Source organism: Ursus arctos, unplaced genomic scaffold (genome assembly GCF_023065955.2).
Source record: "Ursus arctos isolate Adak ecotype North America unplaced genomic scaffold, UrsArc2.0 scaffold_3, whole genome shotgun sequence".
NCBI classification, from domain to species: Eukaryota; Metazoa; Chordata; class Mammalia; order Carnivora; family Ursidae; genus Ursus; species Ursus arctos.
Window position 1 is genome coordinate 31,664,997 of NW_026622985.1, and position 25,480 is coordinate 31,690,476.

A 25,480-nucleotide genomic window follows, 5' to 3' on the forward strand; every position below is an offset into this window, starting at 1 on the left:
GTTGTAACTTTATTATTTACATCAAAAATATATACTCTATAGAATCTAAATGTATTTTCTGAAATGCCAAATAGAATATCATTCCATAAAATATGGTTTTATTAGTAAAGTATTATATAACTATTAAAATCTCTATGGAGACAAAATGTATGCTACAGTTTATAAACCACGTTTAGTTGACAACAGAGTCAAAGGGCGTAAAGACTATGGTGAGATTCTTAAAGCACTACGTGAGCGGTGGAATCAACTAATTGTTTTTATGTCATATGTTTGTGGCCCAGTAATTGTAGTGATAATGAATATGTGTACTCTTATTTGTAGTTCATGTAGTATTTTGAAAACATTATCCACTTAACATTTATAGTAGTGCTAGAACCAGCTGCTGTTCTTATTCCTGCTTTCTCAATTCTAAATCTTGTGTTCATTCCCTGTGGACTGGTAGAAAATTTAGAAAAGTTTATAGATGTTATTGTGAAAAGTCTTTATAAAATAATGCCAAATGAAAAGAAAATTTAATAGAATATAGCCCGTGTGTTGCTATCTCGTGAACCATATATAAGCATCATTCAGAATCAGCCATAATATTAACTACATTGTCATAATAGCTATGCATTTTTCTATTTTATTGAAATTATGGATTCAGTACAATTTTAAAATTCTAGGCATGTAGTTATAAATATGGCTTGTGATCTGAGTGGCATTGGTTGACTAGAATATTTGTATAATTTCTGTTGCAAGTACTTAAAAATTATCCATAGTCGTCATTTTGGAAAAATTGATATTTTTATAGTATACAGTTGAGTCTGTGAAATGTTTCTTTTTCAAAAAAATGAAGGGAAGAGAGAAATGCCAGCAGTTTATTTGTCCCAAATTTTCTGCTTTTGTGGTTAATCATAAGCAGGAGTTAAATTACATATATAAGCATAGACAAAAAAAATTAACATTTATATTATTGTCAGCTAGAGAATGCATATCCGAGATAAGGGGATCATAGCCAACTGGTTGTTTTTTGTTTTTGTTTTTGTTTTGGTTTGGTTTTGGTACTTAATGTAGGTTGGGATCTTTAGGAAGGAAATTTTTTTAAAATGATCTGAATAAAACATCACATTGGAAATCTTTAATTTTCTTAGATTAAATAAAATCATTTTACTTATGTTTCTAACAAAGTACTTTTTGCCCTTCCTCGTAGCTATTAATTGACGGCAAAGTTATCTTGGCTTTGTTCACCTATGTTAAAAAGCCTGAGAAAAACAAAATAATTGAATGGTCTGCAGCACAGTATGAAGAATTACAACTGCATGCAATTGCCACTTTGTCATCAGTGGCTCCTTTATTAACAGAAGAGTATATGTTGTGTCAGGGAAATGCTCAAGTCCTTGCATTTCTAGAATGGTGTGAGAGTGAAGGTGAGTTATACCTGTCAAAATTCTAATTTACATATTTCAATTAAACGCTCAATATATGCACAGAAAAAATAAAATTAATTAAAGAAAGGAGAAATAAAAATATAGATCTGGTTTCCTGTGATTTTCATGTATTTACATGTTGTTTTAAAGAAAAAAATCTGAGATTTCACTTAAAGTCAGACACATTAGTCAATATCATAACTATAATTGATACATACCTCTCAGTAAAAGAAATCATTCATATAACCTGATTTAAATTTTTGTATCATTAGGCTAATCCAACAATTATACTAAGTCCTGGAAATATTTTAATTATTCATTCAACAAATATTTGTTGAATGCCTACTAGGTACTAGATATTGTTTTAGCTGCTAAAGATACATTTATATTCAAAATAAATGAAATCCCGGGGCGCCTGGGTGGCACAGTGATTAAGTGTCTGCCTTCAGCTCAGAGCGTGATCCCGGCGTTATGGGATCGAGCCCCATATCGGGCTCCTCCGCTATGAGCCTGCTTCTTCCTCTCCCACTCCCCCTGCTTGTGTTCCCTCTCTCACTGGTTGTCTCTATCGCTGTCGAATACATAAATAAAAATCTTTAAAATAAATAAATAAATAAATAAATGAATAAATAAATAAATAAAATCCCTACCTTCACGGAGCTTAAAATCCCCAGCCAGAAGTAATGATTCCACATGTAGTCTACCAAATGTACCAATTTGTACGAATATTTTATTTCAATTCTCATCATTCTTAGGAAGGAAATAAGAAATACTTCTTGTTAAATTTCTATGCATTAAATAAAACAATTATTCTGTCTATCCTTTATATCATTTGTGTTTACAAAAGACTATAAAGCAAAAGAGGAAATGCTGCCTAACATGGGGAAGACTGATAGCTAACAGTTATCGAGTACCTACTGTGTGGTAGGCCTTAAACACCTTCCAAGTATTAACTCATTTAGTCCTCACAACAAATCCAGGGGTTGAAGGTACTATTTCCCTGTTGGTCAGATGGGTAGAACTCAATCAGAAAAGTTAAATAATACGTTCTTGGTCACACAGGAAGTGTCAGATCCAAGATTTAGTATAGGCAGTCTAGCTCCAGAACCTACATTTTTAACCCATTCACAATACTCAGAACAGTACTTTTGAAAATTTTTTTAGCTTTAAACATAAAGAACCTTTTAAAGAATGCATATTATTGTAAAGAAGAAAGGAGAACTTGCCTTGCTGTTTATCAAGACCTACCATAAAGCTATAATAATTTAAACTGTATGGTACTAGACAAGAAATAGACCAGTGGAATAGACTATATGGAAGGTTGGCATTAATGAAGATGATACTGCCTTCAGTGAAAATAAAAATTAGGTTCTTTCACCTTGTTAAAAAAAATCAAGTGCAAAATGAATTAAATCCCTAAATATGAAAAGTTAAACTGTAAAAATCTTAGAAGAAAACATGGGAAAATATCTTTATGATAACAGGTTAAGAAAAGACTTTGAAAAACCAGAGGAACTTAAACTATACAGAAGCTTAATGCATTTAATAATGTAAAATTCAGAAATGCTGATGACTAAATCTGAATAAAATAACAATCCACGAATTGAGAGAATAAATTTTCCACTCCTGTGACTAATAAAGGATTAGAATCCAGGCTCATGAACTCAGAAAGAAAATAACTCTGCAAAGAAGTAGACAAAGAATAGAGACTGCCAAGTCACAGACAAAATTTCAAATATAAAAATAACATTAAAAGATGTTCAACCTTATTGGTAATCAGAGAAACACAAATTAAGATAATAATGAACTGTCATTTCCCATTTAACAGATTGGGAAAATCTGTTAGTCTTGTATATTGTGTCTATATAACCACTTTGGGAAGCAGTTTACGATCTTTAGTAAAATTCAACGTGGGTAAACCCTATATGATTCTGGTGTCACATAGCAAAACCTTTCTCAGTGGGAATAAGAGGACATGAACCAGAAAGTTCATTGTACCAGAATGTTCATTATAGGAGTTTGTACTAGTGAATGGATAAACTGTGATTTATTTATAAAATGATTGCCAAGGGGCACCTGGGTGGCTCAGTCAGTTAAGCATCGGATTTTTTATTTTGGCTCAGGTCATGATCTCAGGGTTGTGAGATTGTGCCCCCACATCAGGCTCCATGCTGGGTCTGAAGCCTGCTTAAGATTCTCTCTTCCTCTCCCTTTGCACATCCCCCACTCTCTCTCTCTAAAACAGATAAAATGAATGGTAAAAGCAATTAAATGATTTAGATCTGCTTGTGACAATGTAAATACTTTAAAAAGCAATGTTAAGTAATAGTAGCAAGTTACAAGAGAGACACACAATATGACACAACTGAGTAAAATTTTAAAGCATATTTCTATTCTGGGAATAGGAGGAGAAGGGGGAAAGATAACATCTATTCCTCTAAAAAAAAAAAACTAAAGCAAGTATGACAAAATTTTAACATCTGTTTAAACTTAAGGGTAGATATATAAGGTATCTGATATATTGTTTTATTTGAAATGTTTTATGCTTTAAATTTCTTGATGTAAAGTATTAAATTACTAATATTTCTCCACAGATTCCTTCTTTAGCCATGGTAATAGTTTTCATGGTACAGGCGGCCGTGGCAACAAGTTTGCCCAGATGCGTTACAGTTTAAGACTCTTGAGAGCCATGGTCTACCTTGAGGATGAGACTATAAACAGTGATCTTTGTGAAAAGGGAACAATTCAGCAACTGATAGGTAAAACATGTTTGTGTACTTAGAAAAGTAGAATACTTATAAAGTAGAGGTTTTATTTAAAGTGCTTTTTATAAATTTATTTTGTCATTCTAGCTAAGAAACTCCTGAACGTTCTCTTCATTTTTGTTTCATATTGTTGCTATAAATCAGTTTGTTTTTACTAAAACAACATGATCACTCATTCTGTAAACATCTGTTAACTCACTTCAGATACTATTTCATTTAGGATTATCTTTTTTTTTTAATGGACTACTATTATCTTCATTTTTCTAGTGATAAGATGACCGCTTTCTGGCCAGGCTTTTGAAGTCATTTAAAAGAGGATAACATTACATTTTCCGGTGCATCTGACATACCAGAATACTAATATGCTGGGATATACAGAAATGTACACAGGAGATTCTTTTCCGTTATGATATAGCAGGATATCCTTGATTGTCAACTTAGAATTGACTATAATGAATCAAATACATACATGTGAGCTCAGAATAAAATTCAGAACCCCAAACAAAAGCTTTTTACCTTTGTTGATTAAAAAATAAATAGTCCTCTGGCCCTAACCTTTCTTGACTTTGAAAAGATCTATTTTGGTCATTTTCAAATTCAGTGATTGCCTCATGAGTAAGAGATCATTTGCTGGATGTAACACCTACCCAAAAACTCTTCTACATGTTAAGTTAAAGTGCCTACTCTCATCATTCCTGGAGTGGAGTAGTGCCCTTTAACAGTGGTGCCCTTTAAAATAAGGATATTGAAAAGGGTGCTAAGCAAAAACACTTTCTTGATGAGTTTACTGACGATGACTAAACCTGAAAGTAGATTTTATCACTTCCATGCACATTCCATTGTACAGAACTCAGTGTTAAGGTTCCAACCTAACTGGATGGAGTCCAGAAAATACTATATTTTGTATGTCCAGGTAAGAGTTGTAATCCTACCTGGGTAGGAGGTGTGGGGTAGAGAAAAGGGAGAACAGATACAGAAGGGTTCTTTTCTTCTTAAGATCTTTTAACTTGAAAGAAGCTGATCTTTATCATGTGAGTTCTTAGAGGCAGCCGACTTCCTTCACTTAAACTATCTAACAGAGAACAAATAGGTTGCTTGACAAATAGTAATTGCATTGTAATTGCAAATGTGTACAATACCCTTTGTGCAGGCACTGGTATCACAAACATGTATAGAACAGGACACTGTGGACCTTGCCCTTAAGGAGAACAACAACAACAAAAAGATGTATATCCTAGAAAGATAGCATATGTTTTACCCTACACCATCAGTAAGGCCCCTAATGAGTAATAGAGTAAATACCACAGAAACCAAGAGATTTCAGTAGTTTTTAAGGCTAGGTAATCTTGACAAATACCCTTATTGAGCTTGGGTGTGAGGGTAAAGCTGGTTTTGAGCAGGAAAAGAGGAGATGGTCTTTTTTTTTTTTTTTTAAGATTTTATTTATTTATTTGACAGGCAGCGAGAGAGGGAACACAAGCAGGGGGAGTGGGAGAGGAAGAAGCAGGCTCCCAGCGGAGGAGCCCCATGCGGGGCTCGATGCCTGAGCGCCGGGATCATGCCCTGAGCCGAATGCTTAATGACTGAGCCACCCAGGCGCCCTAGGACATGGTCTTTAAAGCAAGGGAGGGGTGCCTGGGTAGCGCAGTCGTTAAGTGTCTGCCTTCGGCTCAGGGCGTGATCCCGGCATTCCGGGATCGAGTCCCACATCGGGCTCCTCCGCTGGGAGCCTGCTTCTTCCTCTACCACTCCTCTGCTGTGTTCCCTCTCTCGCTGGCTGTCTCTCTGTCACATAAATAAATAAAATCTTAAAAAAAACATAAATAAAGCAAGGGAATAGCATAAGTGGAGACATGGTGTTAAGATATGTATGACAATGTGTTCAGAGCTAGCTTAAGTGAAGTCAGGTTTATGAAGACATCTATCAACTGTACTTCAATTTAGAAATAATAAAAAACAAATGGGAAAAATGTTTTATGAAAACAAGTAATATGAGATATAATATGTCTAGTCAGGAGCCAAGCTAGAAAGAGTTTTGAATAGCATCTTCGTTAGACATGGGGAGCCATTAGTGCTTTTGATCAGGGAAATTACATGTATAGTGCTATTTTAGGAAAAGGAGTCTGGAAGAAATATATCAGATGACTTAGAATAGAACAAGAAGAGGGTTAAGGCAGGGAGCTAAAGGATACTGAAATATGAAGGAAATAATTCAAAACATAACATGTTACAGACAACAGAGAAAGTGGCATGTCTGCACTCAAGTAGGAAGGAAAATGAGATCATCTAGAAAGGAGAAGCAGACCTATGGCCAACCAGGTTGGATTCCTAGATGTTCCTAATAAAGGAGCATAGGCTCACCTGTTCCTGGTGTGCTCCTGAACTGAGCCTCCAGCGTGCTCAACTAGCCCCACTAGGGACTGATCCTGTACCTGTCATTCATCCTAACAAGACCAAGAATCGTCCCTTCAGGACCAGCTATGGAAATAAGTTGTGATTTCCCTGGCCCTCTTACTGGTTCCTCTTGGAACATAAGTCCACCTCTTCCTGGTAATGCCAGTGACCCCTTTAATAGAGAAGCAGTCATTTTTGTTTCTCATTTAAAGCTTAAAGGAAAATTCCTTGTTGAGGCAAAATTTTATTGTGACTGTCATTCCATCAGTGCAAGTAGCTCTTTTTCCAGTTTTCTAAATTTTTATTAGAAGCAGGGGAGAGATTTCTCAGGACATGGGAATACTGCTACTTAAAGTTATTGAAGACACCGCCAGGTAGACGTAAGGAGAGGATGCAGAAAGAAGTAACAGGAAGAGAAAACATACTTAGAGAGGTCTTCTGCCTTTGCCTAAAATTGACCCTGTTAACCATGAGGAGATGAGCAAGCTGTGATGGGGCATTTTAGTTATATATTTGCAAAGGCACTCATCTCTGCCTCATGACAATGTGCATATTTCTATGAACAGTTTTGTTTGCTACACAAAGTATCAGGTTGTTAGGACATCTTTTAAGAACACCTCATTAATTCCGTACTAGAAATATTATATATATGGGGCCACTGATTGTACTCAGAGCTCAAAGAATCCATTTATCATCTTCTGTCTACAGCTTCTACATAACTGTGCAATTAAAATAGCTCTTTTAAAAATAGTTTCTCTAACTGAAACTTTATAGGAAGGGATTTCAAAACATTAATTGATCAAAATAAAAATACAATCTTTTTTTAATTTTTTCATACCAGGAGTTTTTAAAAATACAATAAGCAAGTCTAATGATAAAGAAGAAGCCATTATTTTGGAAATTCAATCTGATATATTACTTGTCTTATCTGGTCTTTGTGAACATCATATTCCTAGGAAGGTATGTATGCCTGTGAATCAAAGTTTTGTTCAGATTTTCCAATCACCTAGCACTATGAACTGTTTCTTGGTGTCCATAAATATTGCTGTTTTTTAATCTTGTGAGGATTTAATTTAATATTCTTTTTTATAAGGAGAGTAGAATTATATACAGTAAAGTATATATATATATATATATTTATATATATACCTTAAGTGTATATTTCGATAGGTTTTGATGAATGTATACACCCATTTAACCAATAGTTCAATTAAAACAGACACGATTGTTATTCCCTATGAAATTCTTTTATGCCCCTTAGTAGCGATCCCCCTATTTGCCTTCAGGTGACCGCTATTCTGATTTCTGTCCCCATATTAGTATTGCCTATTCTTTTACTTTATACGAATGGAATCACATTCATATAAATGTGATTTATATGAATCACATATAAATGTGATTTACTCTTTTATATCTGGTCCTGTCATCATCATATTTCTGAAATATATTCATGTGATTGCAGGTATCAGCAGTTCATTCCTTTTTATTGCTGAATAGTATTTCATTGTTTGAATATACACAATTTTTTTCTCCATTCCCCTATTGATAAACACTTATGTTGGATCCATTTGGGACTTTTTTTTTTTTAAAGATTTTACTTATTTATTTGACAGAGAGAAACAGCCAGCGAGAGAGGGAACACAAGCAGGGGGAGTGGGAGAGGAGGAAGCAGGCTCCTAGTGGAGAAGCCTGATGTGGGGCTCGATCCCAGAATGCTGGGATCACGCCCTGAGCCGAAGGCAGACACTTAACTACTGCGCCACCCAGGTGCCCCCATTTGGGACTATTATGTATAAACCTTCAGTGAACATTTTTGTAGTAGTCTTGCTGTGGACATAATGCTTTTTTTTCTCCTAGATAAATACCTGAGAGTGCAATTAATGTTCATAAAGTAGGTATATGTTTTTAAGAAACTGGCAAACAGTTCTTCCAAAGTGGCTGTCACCTTATAAATGCTGTTTTGAGTTTAAATTGAGTTCAGGGTGATGGATAGGTGATGAGCACTGAGTGTTGTATGTAAAGGATGAATCACTATATTCTACACCTGAAACTAATATTACACTGTATGTTAACTAACTGGAATTTGAATAAAAACTTAAAGAAAAAAAATCAGGTTCATACCTAGAACTAAAAGTTAGAAAAAAAGAGCTTAATTCCCTTTGATCTTTTTAAATTTTGTAACAAACTCTGCATTTCTAAGAGTGATAACTTAAATAGCAAAAGACAGAATTGGAAAGATAAAAATTTTAAATTATGAAGTTTCCAATAGAGGGATTTTAGGGAGAGGCAACAAGAACAGTAAATGCATACCTAGCTCTGAGCTTTGATGCAACTTTTTCTTATATTCTGCCACCCTGTGCATGTGTTCTTCTGGAAAAATACTCATAGTCTTGCTTACTGGGTACCAGAACTGAACAAGAAAACAATGAGAAAGGTTATTGGTAAGCAACAAATAATAACTGGTAATAACTTAGTATAAATTATTAAAGGTTTTAACTACCATTTATATATTTATTTCTCTCTTGGGAGTATTAAAAAGTCTTCCATGATAGAATTTTAGCCTCTTAAATTAGTTTTTGCTATCTAGTATTCATCTGACAGGATATTAGAGTACATTCATTATAATGCGGAAGAAAATCATGGGGCAAGCTTATGGTTTATTTTTTAAAAAAAGAAAGGGAAAAAAAATGGAAAGGGACATTAAGCTAGCATATTGATTGATGCCGTTTCTAATAATAATTTGTCTTAAATTCCTGAGAGTGAGTGCAAATTTGAAAAAAAATATTTGTATAAAACTAACAATGTTGTTCTGTTTTTCCAGTATAAAAAGTTTTAAGGGATAGGATGAAACAGAAAAGGATTAGATTATTTCAAAAAATAATTTTAAATAAATCTCTTAGGAAATTTTTGGAACCGAAGGAGTGGATATAATTCTTCGTGTAATGAAAATAGACCCCACAAAGTTACAGACTGGATTAGGCTATAATGTACTTCTTTTTAGTACATTGGACAGCATTTGGTGAGTATTACTGTACCCAAGTTAGAACCACAATACAAGAAAATTACTTCTATGATATTTGTTGGCTTGAGGTCTGATTTTTTTTCAGATAGATTTAAGATTTCTATCTAATTTTGAAAAACTACACAAATTTGTATGAAATAAAGCCTAGAAAATTAAAACTGTAGATTGAATAATAATAAAAATTAATCCTAGTATGCGTGATAGAGGAGGGAAAATGTTGGTGCTATAATTTCGTCATGGTGTTGGACTTAAATAAGTTGAAATGCATTTCTGTACATAATTTAAGCTTCAGTAAAAGTTTGCTTAATTCATTAAAAAAATTTCTTCCCTCAAAACCACACCAGAAAGATAACTCTTCCAATACTTTTTTCAATAGTCCAGAAATGACACTTAACAATATCTTTTGTAAAGTAATCTTATCCATAGCTAATTTATAAAACCATTCTTGTATCTAAACTTAAATCCTTGTTTTTATTATTTGATTCCAATCCATTTTGGCCTGGTCTGGGAAAACACAAGCATCTACTCTTACTCACACAGTATTCTTATACTTGAAGACAACTGAATTCCTCATTCATCTCCTCTTCAGAGTTGAAAACCAATTGATTAGGTATTTCCTAAGCAATATTTTTTTCTCAAACTTTTTAGCATTCCTAAAGAGCAAAAAATAAATCATACATACATACATACATACTGCTTTTCTTAACATTAATTTATAAAGTTTTGTCTTGGACAAAATTACTTGAGTTTCATATATCATTAACATTTAACACATTTCTTTTGTCCTATTTGGGTGAGATTCATGAAAGCCACACTGCAACATATTTTGGGGGAAAAATAATGACTATAGACCTAACCGACTATAGATCTAAATGGGACTAACAGGCATATACAGAATATTCCATTCAATAGCAGCAGAATATAACTTCTTTTTAAGTTCTGTGTTATTGTGATTTAGATTAAGAAATATATATTTGGTCCATTTCTAGTACACAGCTCCTAAAACTTTTGTCATTTCCTAATTAATAAGAGCAATGAGAACATCTTTTGTTACGGTATTTGGTCTTTTTTTTTTTTAATGATTTTTTATCATATTATGTTAGTCACCATACAGTACATCCCCGGTTTCCGATGTAAGGCTCGATGATTCATTAGTTGTGGGTATTTGGTCTTTTATTCTCAGTTCCTATAATAGCTTCAGAGTAATAACTGTGAAGGTAGTGTCTTTTGTTATTCATAACAAGCCGCTTTCAACCACATCTGTTTATGTTAATGAGGTAATTTTTTAAAAAATTTTATTTATTTATTAGAGAGACAGACAGACAGAGAGCATGAGTTGGGGGAACAGCAGAGAGAGGGACGAGCAGACTCCCTGCTGAGTGGGGAGCCCAACATGGGGCTCCATCCCAGAACCCTGAGATCATGATCTGAGCCAAAGTCAGACACTTAACCAACTGAGCCACCCAGGTACCCCTAATAAGGTAATTTTTGGAGAGCACCTAGATAACCACAGGATGGGGGACTAGTTCTGCATGCGAGGTCATAAACCAGTCTCAACAAATTTAAGACTTAAATCATTCCAAATATCTTTTCTGACCACACATGAAGAAAACCAAAAATCAATAACAAATGGAAATTAGGAAAACTCACAAATGCAGGGGAATTAACACACTCTTTAACTACCACTGGATAAAGGCAAAAGCAAAATGAAAATTAGAAATTTCTCAAACTAAAATGAAAGCACAACATACCAAAACTTATGTGATATGCAACAGCAGCACTAAGAGGGAAGTTTATAGGTATAAATACCTACATAAAAAAGAAGAATGGGGGTCCCTGGGTGGCTCATTAGGATTAAGTGTTAGACTCTTGGTTTCAGCTCAGGTCATGATCTCATGGTTCCTGAGATCAAACCCCATGTAGGGCTCCATGCTCAGTGGGGAGTCTGCTCTCCCTCTTCCCTTTGCCCCTCTCTCAAAATAAATAAATAAATCTAAAAAAAAAATGACTCAAATAAACAACCTAACGTTAAACCTAAAGTAACTAATAAATGAAGAACAAACTAAGCCCAAAGTTATCAAAATAAAGGAAATAATAAAGATTAGAACAGAAATAAATGAGAGAATAGAAAAAAAAAGACATCAAAGTCTACAAGCCATTAGCTAGACTAAGAGAAAGAAGGGAGAAGACTCAAAATTAAGATAAATGAAATAAATGAAATAGAACACATCATAACAGATGCTACAGAAATAAAAAAGATCATAACGGATTATTATGAACAACTACATGCCAACAAATTGGACAATATAGAAGAAATAGATAAATTCCTAGAAACATACAATCAAGACTGAATCAAGAAAAAATAGAAAGCCCGAAGAGACCAATAACATAGGAAGATTGAATCAGTAATTAAAAACCTCCCAACAAAAAAGCCCACAACCCAATAGCTTTACAGGTGAATTTCACCAAACATTTAAAGAATTAATACCAATACTTCTTAAACTCTTCCAAAATATAGAAAAGGGAACACTTCCAAATTCACTTTATGAGGCCAGTCCTGAGGAACATGGAAGCAAAAATCCTATAGGAAATATTAGCAAACCAAATTCAACAACAAATTAAAAGGATCATACACCATGATCAAATGGGATTTATCCCTGGGATGCAAGAATTATTCAATATAAGCAAATCAATGTGATACACCACATTAACAGAATGAAGGATAAAAATCGCATAATCATCTCAGTAGTTGCAGAAAAATGCATTTGACAAAATTCAACACCCTTTCATGATAAAAACTCTCAACAAATTAAGTAGAGAAGAAACTAACACAATAAAGGTCATAGATGAAAAATCCACATCTAACATCACACTCAATGGTGAAAAGCTAAAAGCTTTTTCCTCTAAGATCTATAACAAGGCAAAGGTGTCCACTCTCACCATTTCTACTCAGTACTGTAAGTCCTAGCCAGAGCAATTAGGCAAGAAAAAGAAATAAAAGGCATCCAAATCAGAAAAGAAGAAGTAAAATTACCTCTGTTTGCAGATGATGTGATCATATAATAGAAATCCCTAAAGACTCCACCAAAAAACTGTTAGAACTAATAAATGAATTCAATAAAGTCACAAGATACAAAGTTAAATACAAAAATCAGTTGCATTTCTATACACATTTTTATTCACACTATAATGAACTATGCAAAAAGTAAATTAAGAAAACAATCACACTTGTAATAGAACCAAAAAGAATAAAGTACTTAGGAATAAACGTAATCAACACTGATAAAAGAAATTAAAGGAGACACAAATAAATGGAAGGACATCCTGTGTTCAGAGACTGTAACAATATTGTTTAAATGTCATACTAGCCAAAGTGTAATCCCTATTAAATCCTAAAGATTTTTTTTCCCAGAAATAGAAAATATAATCCTAAGATTCACATGGAACAACTAATCATCAGGGAAGTGCAAACCAAAACCACAATGAATTATCACCTTATACCTGATGGGAGACTTATTATCAAAAAAAAAAAAAAAAGATACGTGTTGTTGAGGATGTGGAGAAAAGAGAACTCTTGACATTGGTGGGAATGCAAATAGTGCAGCTGATATGGAAAACAGCATGGAGGTTCCTCAAAAAAATTAAAAACAGAACCACCATATGATCCAACAATCCCATTCCTGTGTGTAGATCCAAAAGAATTAAAATCAGGATCTTGAAGAAATAGCTGCACTCCCATGTTCATTGCAGCATTATTCATAATAGTCAAGATATGGGAACAACCCAAATGTCCATCAATAGGTGAATGGATAAAGAAAGAAAATATGGTATATACATGTAATGGAATATTACTCAGCCTTACAAAAGAAGAAAATCCTACCATTTATAACATGGTTGGACCTGGAAGATACTATGCTAAGGGAAATAAGTCAGTCACAGACTATTTCTTATACATGATTTCTGTTATATGAGGCATCTAAAACAGTCAAAAAATATAGAAGTAGACAATAGTATATAGACAGTAGAATCCTTATTAAGTGAATAACTTCCTTTTTATTTAAGGTGCTGTATTTTGGGGTGTTATCCCTCAGAGGATTACTTTCTTGAAAAGGAAGGAATTTTTCTCCTTTTGGACTTACTAGCAGTAAGTATGATTGTTAATAATTGTAAACAAATAAAGAAATAAACATGTTTTTATTAACTCTTTCCAAAACTAAGTGCCACAGAACACTATTCTGTAATTAAATGTGCCCCCAAATCATGTCTAAATGATTGTTTTAAACAAAATCTCACTTGGAGATCCATAATTTGCATTGGCATAATAAAGGCTCTGAAAATTCCTCCTGTGAAGAAACCTGTTTATTAGGTCAGCACTCCCTAACACGTAACAACAGATAATTGTTTTATGGGATTTTTCCCAAGCACCTTTAAAGAAATAGTTGTGAAATGCTAGACAATATCAAAACCCATAATCATTATTAATAACTTCTAGCTTCTTCTCTTAGTATTAAAAGTTAAGGGCCACATTAGACAAAGGAGTAAAGATCAGCATTTATAAAGAACTGAATAGTTTGTAGGTAATCTGAGGAATTGAGTGTGTCTAAGACCATTTTACAGAATGAGCAGAAATGAGTATATTAAGTTTGCCAGAAAAGATAGTTGCCATCTAACACCAACAAAGAATGGCAAAGATCTTCAATTATCCTCAAAGTAATTCCCTACTGGCCTCAATTCTAAGTAGGTCCATGTCCGGATGATGTGGGAGGAAAAGTATAATTTGGTTTCAATAAAACTTTGAGAGATATTCTCATGTAGAGTTCTACCTATGTCACTGCCTTGATTGCCACCACTCATGATTTTATTAACAGAATAACAAACCATGGGATGCCTGGGTGGCTCAGTCAGTTAAGCGTCTACCTTTGGCTCAGGTCATGATCCCAGGGTCCTGGAATCAAGCCCTGCATCAGGCTCCTTGCTCAGCAGGAGTCTGCTTGTCTCTCTTCCTCTGTCTCTTCCCCTTCTCGTGTTCTTTCTCAAATAAATAAAATCTTAAAAAAAAAAAAACAGTAACCTACTTGGATTTGACAAAGGTACTAAAGTTTTTTGTGTCCCTTCATCTCTCTGAAAGAAAATTAGTTGACATTACATATAGGAGAGCAAACTCATTAAATATAAAACATTACAAACAAACAATAAAGAAGAAGAAGAAGAAGAACCCATTTTGATAAACAGGAGTGAGTCATAACCAGAAGCCCTTGGAAGGTTCAGAAAATTGGACATAGTACAGAAAGATATATGTGTGGCTTTACTAAATGATCTATAGCTCACCATATTTCTCTGATAAGAGAACAAGTATGTCCAGAGGCACATGGTAATGTGTCAGGGGATTCTCAAAGTCACAGAATTAATTTGGCACATCTTCCTAGAATCTTGTTTTTAGTTAAAGACTAGGAAATGGGGAGTTATATTAAGCATGTGTATACTAAATAATAAAATTCTATGTGAATATTTAAGGTTATATAAAAGACTTCAAAAACATTTCTCACTTGTGTTCACTCTCCTTCACCACTAGGGTTTCTCTGATGGAAAGGCATGAAGAAGACTGGTAGGAGAAGCCATATAGCACAGTGGTTATGAGCATAGGCTGCAATCAGTCTGACTGAGGCCTCCAATACTTGTTAGCTGTGTAACTTGGACAAGTATTTAACATCTCTGTTATACGTTTCTTCATCTGTAAAACAGAGATTACAACAGTATCTATCCCATGCACTGTTGGGAGAATTATATGAGTGATTATGTGTGCATGTGCACATATGCACATATATATATATATATATATATACACACACACATACACTTACATACAGTATTTGGAATAGTTCCTGACACATATTTTCGCCATGTAAGTGTTTTCTATTTTTATGAATATGATTATTAGGTTGTGCTTAATGTGGATTAAACAAATCAAGTTAATGACAAATATTCTTTAATGAAGTTTTTTTATTAAGTCCAAACCTTGAAATTTTCTCTTTCTCCTGAAAGTGAAGTATAAGAATAAAAAACCCAATTGAGGGCTCTGTTTAATAAAATCTGGTAAAATATTTATTCAGTATGCAATGATAATAATTGCTAATAATGTTAAATATTATTTAGAGCTTTCTATGTGCCAGGCAGACTTCTATAATTCATCATCAAACTCTCTAAAGCAGATAATATTATCCTTCATTTTATAAGATAGGAAACTGATAATGGTTGCAGTTTAAACAACAGGCTACATGTTTCCTGTGCTATATTCTATTAGCAGTATACTATGAGTTAATCAACAATAAATATTTCAGACACAAATTATTACTGTGTGGAGACTACTACTCTAGATGGACTTTTCTATACCTAAATTTTGGTTTGCTGAAAGCTAGTAGCAAAACAAAGGAAATATGCTTGATAATTTTTCTTAAATGCTTACTTTGCAAAATACAAAATTACATCTCATTTTGATTTATTTTCGTATGTGACTGCCACTTGCAGTTACCATCAGTTATTTTCTTAGTCACAAGGTTGTAGTTAATATGAGTCTTTACAAACCTTAATAAAGCATGTAAATTGAAAAGGTCCTATAATTATAGTGAACTATATGTAGTACTGTTTATCTTGCTCCACTTACAATGAACATCTTCACTTATTTTTACAATTTTTCTTTTTCTGGACTGAACCAAATTGATTACATTTTTGGTCATGACATATATTTCTGACTACATAAGAATTATATTGAATCTCTTTTTATTCTTTCTAATTAATGTCTGAAAACATACTTTTTAACAGGAGATTGTCCCAAGTCATACTTAAGTAGAGTGTGAATTTTATAAGACAGTCATATAGAAAAAAGTTACTGATTAATACAAGTTTTTCTTGGGTATTTTTGTTTTTGGGGGGTTTGAAGGTAATAATTCTTAAAATTTATTGCAACTCTTTTCCTTTTCTGTTTCCTTGCAAAAGTTGAACCAAAAAAAATTCTGTAATCTAATACTTGGAATAATGGTTGAATTTTGTGATAATCCCAAAACTACGGCTCATGTCAATGCTTGGCGTGGGAAGAAGGACCAGACAGCTGCTAGTCTTTTAATTAAATTGTGGAGAAAGGAAGAAAAAGAACTGGGAGTAAAACGTGATAAACATGGGATGATCATTGGTAAGTGTATTTATAACTCTTAGTAGTAGCAATTAGATGCATATTTTTAATTGAGATGTAATTGACATATAACATTGCACTCATTTAAGTGTACAACAATATGATTTGATATGTGTATATATTACATAATGATTACCACAATAAGTTTAGTTAGCATCCATCACCACACATAGTTAAAATTTTTTTCTTGTGATCGAACTTTTTAAAATCTTTCAAATATACAATAAAGTATTGTTAACTACAGTCACCACCCTGTTCATTACATCCCCAGGACTTATTCATTGTTCACCCATACTTTTTTTTTTTTTTAAAGATTTTATTTATTTATTTAACAGAGATAGAGACAGCCAGTGAGAGAGGGAACACAGCAGGGGGAGTGGGAGAGGAAGAAGCAGGCTCATAGTGGAGGAGCCTGATGTGGGGCTCGATCCCATAACACCGGGATCACGCCCTGAGCCGAAGGCAGACGCCTAACCGCTGTGCCACCCAGGCGCCCCTCACCCATATTTTTAAAAAGAGATCTTTAAAAGATATTAGGGAAGTATGAGGACTTCCACCCCTTTGTTTAAAGTTCTTTTCACAAGAGTTTGTAGAACTTGCTATCAAATTCTGAATGAATGGAAGAAAACTAAGTAAATTAGTAGCGGGTTCATATTTTTTTTTAAAGATTTTATTTATTTATTTGACAGAGATAGAGACAGCCAGCGAGAGAGGGAACACAAGCAGGAGGAGTGGGAGAGGAAGAAGCAGGCTCATAGCAGAGGAGCCTGATGTGGGGCTCGATCCCATAACGCCGGGATCACTCCCTGAGCCGAAGGCAGACGCTTAACCGCTGTGCCACCCAGGCGCCCCGCAGGTTCATATTTTTATAGAATATTTTCAGGAAGTGATATTTTATTTTATTGTTTAAAAAAAAAAACAAAAAACAAAAACAAAACCTAACATCATGTCCTAAAGAAGTTCCTTTGAGTTACTTGCTTTTACAAATAGATTCAGTAACATTTCATTTCATCATTAAAATTCAGTAACATTCATTTCATCAATTAAATTTGGAATGTAAATAGAGTACCTGAAAACAATTTTTATAGTATTTTGTACATTTCTGTTGATTCATATTTATGAAGCAAGTTCACCTTTTATATAAAAGAAATTGTTTTCTAAATAAAAATAAATGTTCATAAATTTTAATAACCAGCAATCTACAATGCTAGAGTACATTTTCTAAGCCTCTTATGTTTCTTTTCATCTAAACTGTTAATATTGTTAATTTTTAAATGAAAATACTTCCCCTTTAACTTCTGATGATTTCTATTTCAACCAATTTTTATTATTTCTGAGTTTTGATCTGTAACATCATAAAATTTTTTTATATTTATAGCATAATATAGAACCTAAAAGCAAAGGAGACCACATCTTTGTTAAACTGACATTATTCAATTTCTAGATCTCAAAATTAGAGAAGTTATTTACATAAGAGTTTCATTTTTTAAGAAGTTATTTTGTGAAATTTCCATATTTTATGTATAATTAAAATGAAAGCTTTAAGTTTTGCCACAGAATGAGGAATAACTGATTACTAATGCTTTCAAAAGAATAACCATAAACAATGCACTATTTTATTCTGTTATAATATTTTTATATATTCTATGTCTGGACTAAAATTTCAAAATTAGATATTAATTTACTAACGTTTTTATCTGTCCTTTCTGTTTTCATGATATGCAATGATTAGATACAAAGAAACCTCTATTTACCAGTTTCCAAGAAGAGCAAAAAATCATGCCATTGCCTGCAAATTGCCCAACTCTTGCAGTCATGGATGTTGCTGAGAATATCAGAGCAAAAATTTATGCTGTGCTGGGCAAACTGGGTAAGAAGCTACTTGTCAGATTTTCACGAGCCTCTGTTTTGCTGAGTTTGCAAGGTGATTTTGCTTTGGAGTCTATTTTCAAACATGATGATCAAAAGTACCTTTATACAGATAAGTGCATGTTCCATTCTTACCCCAATGCCCAAGCTACGCCCTTGATCAATTAAAATCAGAATCTCTGGGTGTGGGGCCCAGGCATCAGCATCTTTCGGAGCTCCCCAGGCAGTTCCAGGATTAAAGGTGGTTAGTTTAGATGATTAGGCTTAAACATTAGAATTCTGAAATACCTGAGTTTTTAAAGTCCTTGCTTCCTCTTTTTTTTTTTTTTTTGGTTCTTGCTTCCTATTAAGGAAAAAAATTGCCAAACACTCTTCAGCAAGCCACAAGCTCACAGAACTTTTTCATAATCAAGATGAAATAAAAAGTAACTGTTGGCATTAGTTTTTATGATTGATACATGCATTTTGGAATCACTTGCTTTGTTACATTCTTTCTTTCTTTATAAATTTTGTTTAGATTTTGAAAATTTACCTGGCCTATCTGCTGAAGATTTTGTCACTCTTTGTATCATACATAGATACCTTGATTTTAAAGTGAGTACCTTCTTAATAATCTTATGAAACTCTAATATGACAAAAAAATCAATTGGGAAATAAAAGATCTATTCGTAGTTGTAAGAAATCATCCATGTACTGTATAGTTTTTATTTTCCATTTTGCATCCGGTACTGTTCAAGAAACCTACAACTGGTTGGCTATTTTCCATAGGATATGATTTCATCCAACTATTCGTTTATAAAAGAAGATGGATGTTACTGACAGAGCTATTCAGAAACTTAACAGAATTTTTAAAATATAATTTCTTCTCTTTAGAGAGTATTAGGCACTAGAGTTAAATGAATTATTGCTTATTAACATAAATTATTAACATTTATTAAAGATTATTTTATCATTAGTTTATATGATGATCAAATATCAGCTAAAGGACATTAGGTTTTTCACCCTGTTGGTTATATTTTTATTGGCAAATAAATACTTTTCAAGTTTCAGCAAAGTCTTTTTAAGTACATTCTCTTCTACTAATATTAGTACTATGTATTTGAATGTTATAAATGAGTAAGTCTCTATTTTCAAATGAAAACAAAGCTCAATTTCATCCCAATCCTGTATATATAAATTTTTCTATAAATATAAGCATACTCAAGCACATTAATTTACAGACAATCTAGAATATGAGATGGAGCTGTCAGTATGATGAATCCATGGCACTAAGAGCATGAGATTCCGTTACTGTCTGAGCTGGAAGGTAAGGGGCAGGGGACAGGGCTCTGGAGCCCCAGTTATCCCCACGTTAACTGCCCTACAAGTTCAGCTTGACCTAGCTTTGATTTATTTATTTTTCAAAAGTATTCCTATTCTTTTTAAATTTATTTTTATTTTTTTAAGTAGGCTCCACACCCAACATGGGGCTCGAACACACGACCCCAAGATCAAGAGTTGTGTGCTCTACAGCCTGAGCCAGCCAGGCACCTCTTGACCTAGCTATTAATACAGGGCTTTTGGGAGGAATACATCAGTAGTTCAAAAGGATAAGACTAAAGCAGCAGTTTCTGCAGCAGTGAAAACAGTGTGACTATAAACCAGAGGGTGGTGACAATGGTAGTGAACTAGACTTAGACAGTGGAGCCTCATCCACGAATACTTTATCATTGTAAAACATTTGAGAAATTACTCCTGAATACTCAACTATAATCGGTGCCCCAAATCATTCCCAATGCACTTATTCCCAAATAGGAAGATGGTTAGTAAGTGTTAACTTTGGAACAACCACCCAAATAAAGGATTACCCAAAATTATATCATTTATTTTTGGTTAATTTAACTTTTTAAACTTAAACTTTGTTATAACAGATCGGAGAAATATGGAATGAAATATATGAAGAAATAAAATTAGAAAAGTTAAGACCAGTCAATACAGATAAAAAATTTTTGGAAACTATTACAACAGCATCAGAAAATATTGGAAAGATGGTTGCTTCTCTTCAAAGCGAGATGATTGAAAGCCAGGCACACCAAGATGTGCAAAATGAACAGAAAGTATATACAAAAGTAAGTCACATATACCATTAAGGCAGGAAATGATAATTTCAATAAACTAGCTGACCATAGGTTATATTTGCCTTACCTGTGAGTGTTTTAGCACTTAGAATTAATTTGTAGTTTTTCTTACGGTTATTTTCAGTGTTTTTGTGCAATTTTTAAAGAAACTATGGAATTAACAGCCTGAGATTCAATTACTAGGTTTATGGCATTGTAATTTGATTTCTATAGGCTTACATTTTAAAAAGTAAACAAATACCTGGGGCGCCTGGTTGGCTCAGTCGGTTAAGCGTCTGCCTTCACCTCAGGTCATGATCTTGGGATCCTGGGATTGAGTATCCTGTCGGGCTCCTTGCTCCGTGGGGAGCCTACTTCTCCCTCTCCTTCTGCCCTTCCCTCTGCTCATGCTCTCTCTCTCAAATAAATAAATAAATAAATAAAATCTTTTTTAAGAAAAGTAAACAGATACCTTATACACATTTTTTGAAATGTCAGAGTTCCAAAAATTGTGGTCTATTTAAGTGTATACATTTAGTAAATTCTGACAGTGTATCTCTGTGACTATACATATAACCTCACAGAAAGTTGGCCTTCATCCCTCACTGTGTGATAGGTCCTTCCTGGTACACCAACCATAGGCATATTGATAAAAGCTTCATCCTCACTTCAGTACCATAAAACTTAACAATGAATGTTTTATCTGTAGATCCAGAGGTAAGATGGTCTCTCACTTTAATCATTAAAAGCCTGCCAGGAAAATATAAGCCATTTTCCTAAAGCTTTGTGTTCAGTTGAAAAGTGAACGCAACAGAAGTTTTTGAGCAAATGGGTCTTTAAGTGGGTCTAGCTTGTCCCCCAAATACAAAGACAATGCAGATCCCCCCTTCTGCTAGATGACCATTTATTATTACAATTAAATGTTTAAAACTCTTTAAGGTGATTTCCAAAGTGTTTTCTATTGCCTGATCTTTCACATAGTCTATTAAATGTTTATATCTACAGCCTATTAGGAATTCGGTCTGCTTCCATCTGCAAATTTCGTTCCATCCTAGACACCAATTTGCTTGAAAGTTTTATTTAAGAGTTTTTATTGCATAGATGCTTCCATTTAAGGAATTTATTTGCTCTCAAGTACGACAGCCCTATTGGAAGTTCTACTGCCTCATTAGTTCTGTTAAATAGCAGAATGTCTGCTCTGTGGACGAGCTATTGTTGATTTGTTGGTTATTGTTGATTTGTTATCATGGCTTTGACCCCACTTACTTTTAAGCAGTTGTTTAATTAAATACCCTTAGGTTCATAATCCATATTTAATAACATGTTATATACTAACCAAGGGCATGTATTCTGTAAGTATATATTTAGTGAACAGCCTGTTGAGAACTATAGTCTTTGCAGTTTGTTAGTGGTTACTGCCGTAGACTGCATCACCACCATCAACTCAGCACTCTCACAAAACTGCTTGTCTTAAAAATGCTACAGTCATAAATTAGTAGTTTTACCAATATAACCTTCTGTAAACTATTATCAGTGGCAGCAGGAATCTCTCTGTTTTCGCCTGTGAATTTGCTTTTAGGTCATTTATATAGCTTGTTCTGGATTATAATCTGTCTTCACGAGTGATAATCACATAAAGCAATCAGTCTTGCTAAGAATGATTATTGTTATTTTTATATTTTGTATTTTTTATAACAGTTTTACATTCCATTCCATGGAAAGCAGTTCAAATCTTAGCCACATAATGAAGGAAGGATTTTACTCTAATCCTTTAGCTAGTCAGCCCTAAAATTTACATTGGCAAAATCTAGGTCTTCCTTCAAAATAAGGGCTTTAAAATCCCTTTGGTATCCTTTCATAGAAACTAGAACTCTTAATTATCTTTCTCATTTCAGATACAAGCCACACACAAGCAAAGAGAATTGGCTAATAAGTCATGGGAAAATTTCTTGGCCAGAACATCAAATGCTAAAACTTTAAAGGTAGGATTTTTAAAATATTGTGATATCCACAACAAATAGCCAATTCTGACAGGCAGACTTTTTGAGGAATAAATATTCCTTCACTTTTTCTGCTGACCTTTCTATAGAATACCAACACTGTTAGATCCTCATATGCAATGTAGGATGATAACTATGCATTTTTGTAGTTACAGAAGAGCACTTTCAGGGTTTTTTTACTCTAGCAGTGGGAAGCAAGGGTGATGTTCCTGGCTTGCATAAACAAGATGATCGGTAGCCAGGAATAAGCAGGAGAAATGTGCTCCTACTTTCCACTTTGTGTCATTGATCATTTCTGTAAGAAGCAGAGTGAAGAACAGAAAAAACAACTGTGTTACCCTCTCCCCCAAGGGTATTTCCCCTCCATGACCACCAAAAGAAACATTATATTAATGCTTAAATGAGAACTGGGGATAGGCATCCCTTTGGGAAAAGGTAATAAGCTGCTTCAGGAATAAACTAGAAACTAATCTAAAAATTTTATAATGTTGATTGTTCACTTGAAATATGGGAGAAGCACCATGTATTTCCAAAATCTCATTGCTTTTCCCACTTTTTTCACTAATACTTTGGATATGTTTTTATGTAATGTTACAACTCTTTGTCTAGATCTGAAATTGTTCAGTGTTAAATTAGTCCATGAAAATAGTGAAACCACATTAAGGTAGTGAAACCAAAGTTAAGAACAAAAGCTCACTCGAGGTACTGTGTCTCCCCTTCTCACTAAAAATTCTTCCCAGCTTTACTTATAAAATATCCTCACAACTGTCTGTACTTTTAAGGAATAATTAATGAAAATCAACCATTCCATGCAGATCATTTGTTACCTCAAATTTCACCTGTTCTGGTGCCTAAACTGTTGAGTTTGAACAAAAGTGCAAGAAATTATACAATTTATTTTACTCTGTTTGAAATAGTTAAATGTTCTGAATTAGTATTTAAGCAAAATATTTTGAAAACATGTATCACCTGAGGTAAATTTAGTAGCTTATTAAATCATGTGCTAAAATGTGACTTCCACAGGACCTGCTTTATTCCTTGGTCATATAGACTCATACCTCTGGAAATTTCAATAATGTTCTCAGGTGATTGGTGTCTTCTGCAATATATAAAAGATGTAACTTACTAATAACTATCTTTTTAGCCTAAGTGAGTAAGTACAAGTTACAGTGCTACTTAATAAACAGTTCAAGTAGAAATCAGGCACAATTAAATGTACTTCACATACATCATTGCAAGTATGATAGTTAATGCTTTAATAGCAATTAATATTACTTTCTTTCTAATTTAAAAATCTTCAGAAAGCAAAAAGACTTCAGGAAAAAGCTATAGAATCCTCTAGATACAGTGAGCATCCACCAAATGCAGTATTTCACAGGACAGATATTAAAGGCCTTAACACAACGGTAAGTTTTTTTGTTTGTTTGTTTTGCTTCATAATTTTTCTTAGTAGATACTGAATTTAGTCTCCATAGAATGTTATTTCCATGGTTTTTTTTCCTCATATTTCTTTTCTTTTTCTTTGGTCAAATTTCACATAGTTAAGGCATATTTATTTCCAAGATACCTTCACTCTCACCCAGTACTGGTTTAGACGCAATCAGCCCTCCAGGATTCCCAAGAAACAGCTATAATTTTGTATCCTTTCTAAAGTCAGCTGAAGGATGAATGGATTTCTCATTGAAAAATTTTGTAAATGAACTCTTATATATATATATATCTTTTGCTTTGTCAGGTGCCTTCTGGTCGTGTAGTAACAGTAGAAAGCACTCCTGCCCGATTACTGGGAGGACCTCTGACTGATACAGATATTGCTCTTAAAAAACTGCCTATTCGAGGAGGAGCTCTACAAAAGGTGAAAGCAGTGAAAACTGTGAATGAGTCAAAGAAGAGTGTTCCTACATAAAATAATCTACATTTTGAAATAAAGTTTGCTTATAATTTTTTAGTTAAATGTATCTTTATAAACATAAAGCAAATATTTTAGTAAAATACTATGGAAAAAAGAAAAGTAAGCACATATAATTTATTTGTATTGAAACTACCTACATATAGCATCAGAAGAGTTGTCATCAATTTCTTTGGAAAGATTACTAATTCTCTTCACTGAAATTGTAAAACATACTGTATCAGTTAAACTCCTTTGGTTGCATGTGAATTACTCCATCTAGTTTAAGCCAATAAGAACTTTTACAGTCTCTGTAGCTATCAAATCTAAGAGTAATTAAGACCACAAGCATTGTTGGATCTAGGGACTGAAACTCTGTTAGTAGGATCTTCTCCTTCCCTAGCAGTTCCTGGATTATATTCTCCCAAGTTGATACCCAATAGAGAACACATGCCTGTTTTCCAACAGTCTCTGCAACTGCCTCTGCATCTTGGGACCCTTGATTGGCCACATGCCCACTCCTGAGCCATTCACCATGACTTTGGCCAGATCTGAGTACTGCCTACTCCCAGAGGCAGAAGTAGGCCAACCCCAACCAAAATATATGGATGGAGTGGGGAATCAGGATATTGTTTTCATATGTTTATATAAATGCTGGGCAGCAAAAACATTTGCAATAAATTTGTTGGTCAAAGTAAAATATCTCTGTTATAAAAAGTAAATGTTAGTCATGAGCTAAACAAAAATAAAAATAGTTTTACTCTTAATATATAAAATATGCAAAGCAAACTCTAATGCTGCTTTTCTTCTTTAATGGGGGAAGGGAAGGGGAGACTGAGGAAATGCTTTCCCTC

General features: G+C 33.7%; 1 protein-coding gene across 2 annotated transcripts in view; it reads left to right on the forward strand.

Moving 5' to 3' along the window:
• Nucleotides 1-24,692, forward strand: part of CFAP69 (cilia and flagella associated protein 69) — a 50,831-nt gene extending 26,139 nt beyond the window's left edge. The window contains exons 12-23 of one of the 2 annotated variants that reach the window (XM_026505214.4): nt 1,190-1,406; nt 4,001-4,165; nt 7,407-7,525; nt 9,466-9,584; nt 13,650-13,731; nt 16,581-16,773; nt 18,506-18,643; nt 19,160-19,236; nt 20,553-20,750; nt 22,634-22,720; nt 24,040-24,144; nt 24,474-24,692. In XM_026505214.4, coding sequence (XP_026360999.2) covers nt 1,190-1,406; nt 4,001-4,165; nt 7,407-7,525; nt 9,466-9,584; nt 13,650-13,731; nt 16,581-16,773; nt 18,506-18,643; nt 19,160-19,236; nt 20,553-20,750; nt 22,634-22,720; nt 24,040-24,144; nt 24,474-24,644 — 1,671 coding nt within the window. In that variant the 3' untranslated portion in view covers nt 24,645-24,692. The remainder of the gene's footprint in view (nt 1-1,189; nt 1,407-4,000; nt 4,166-7,406; nt 7,526-9,465; nt 9,585-13,649; nt 13,732-16,580; nt 16,774-18,505; nt 18,644-19,159; nt 19,237-20,552; nt 20,751-22,633; nt 22,721-24,039; nt 24,145-24,473) is intronic. The other variant, XM_057304136.1, reaches the window with a different exon arrangement.
• Nucleotides 24,693-25,480: the final 788 nt, after the last annotated feature.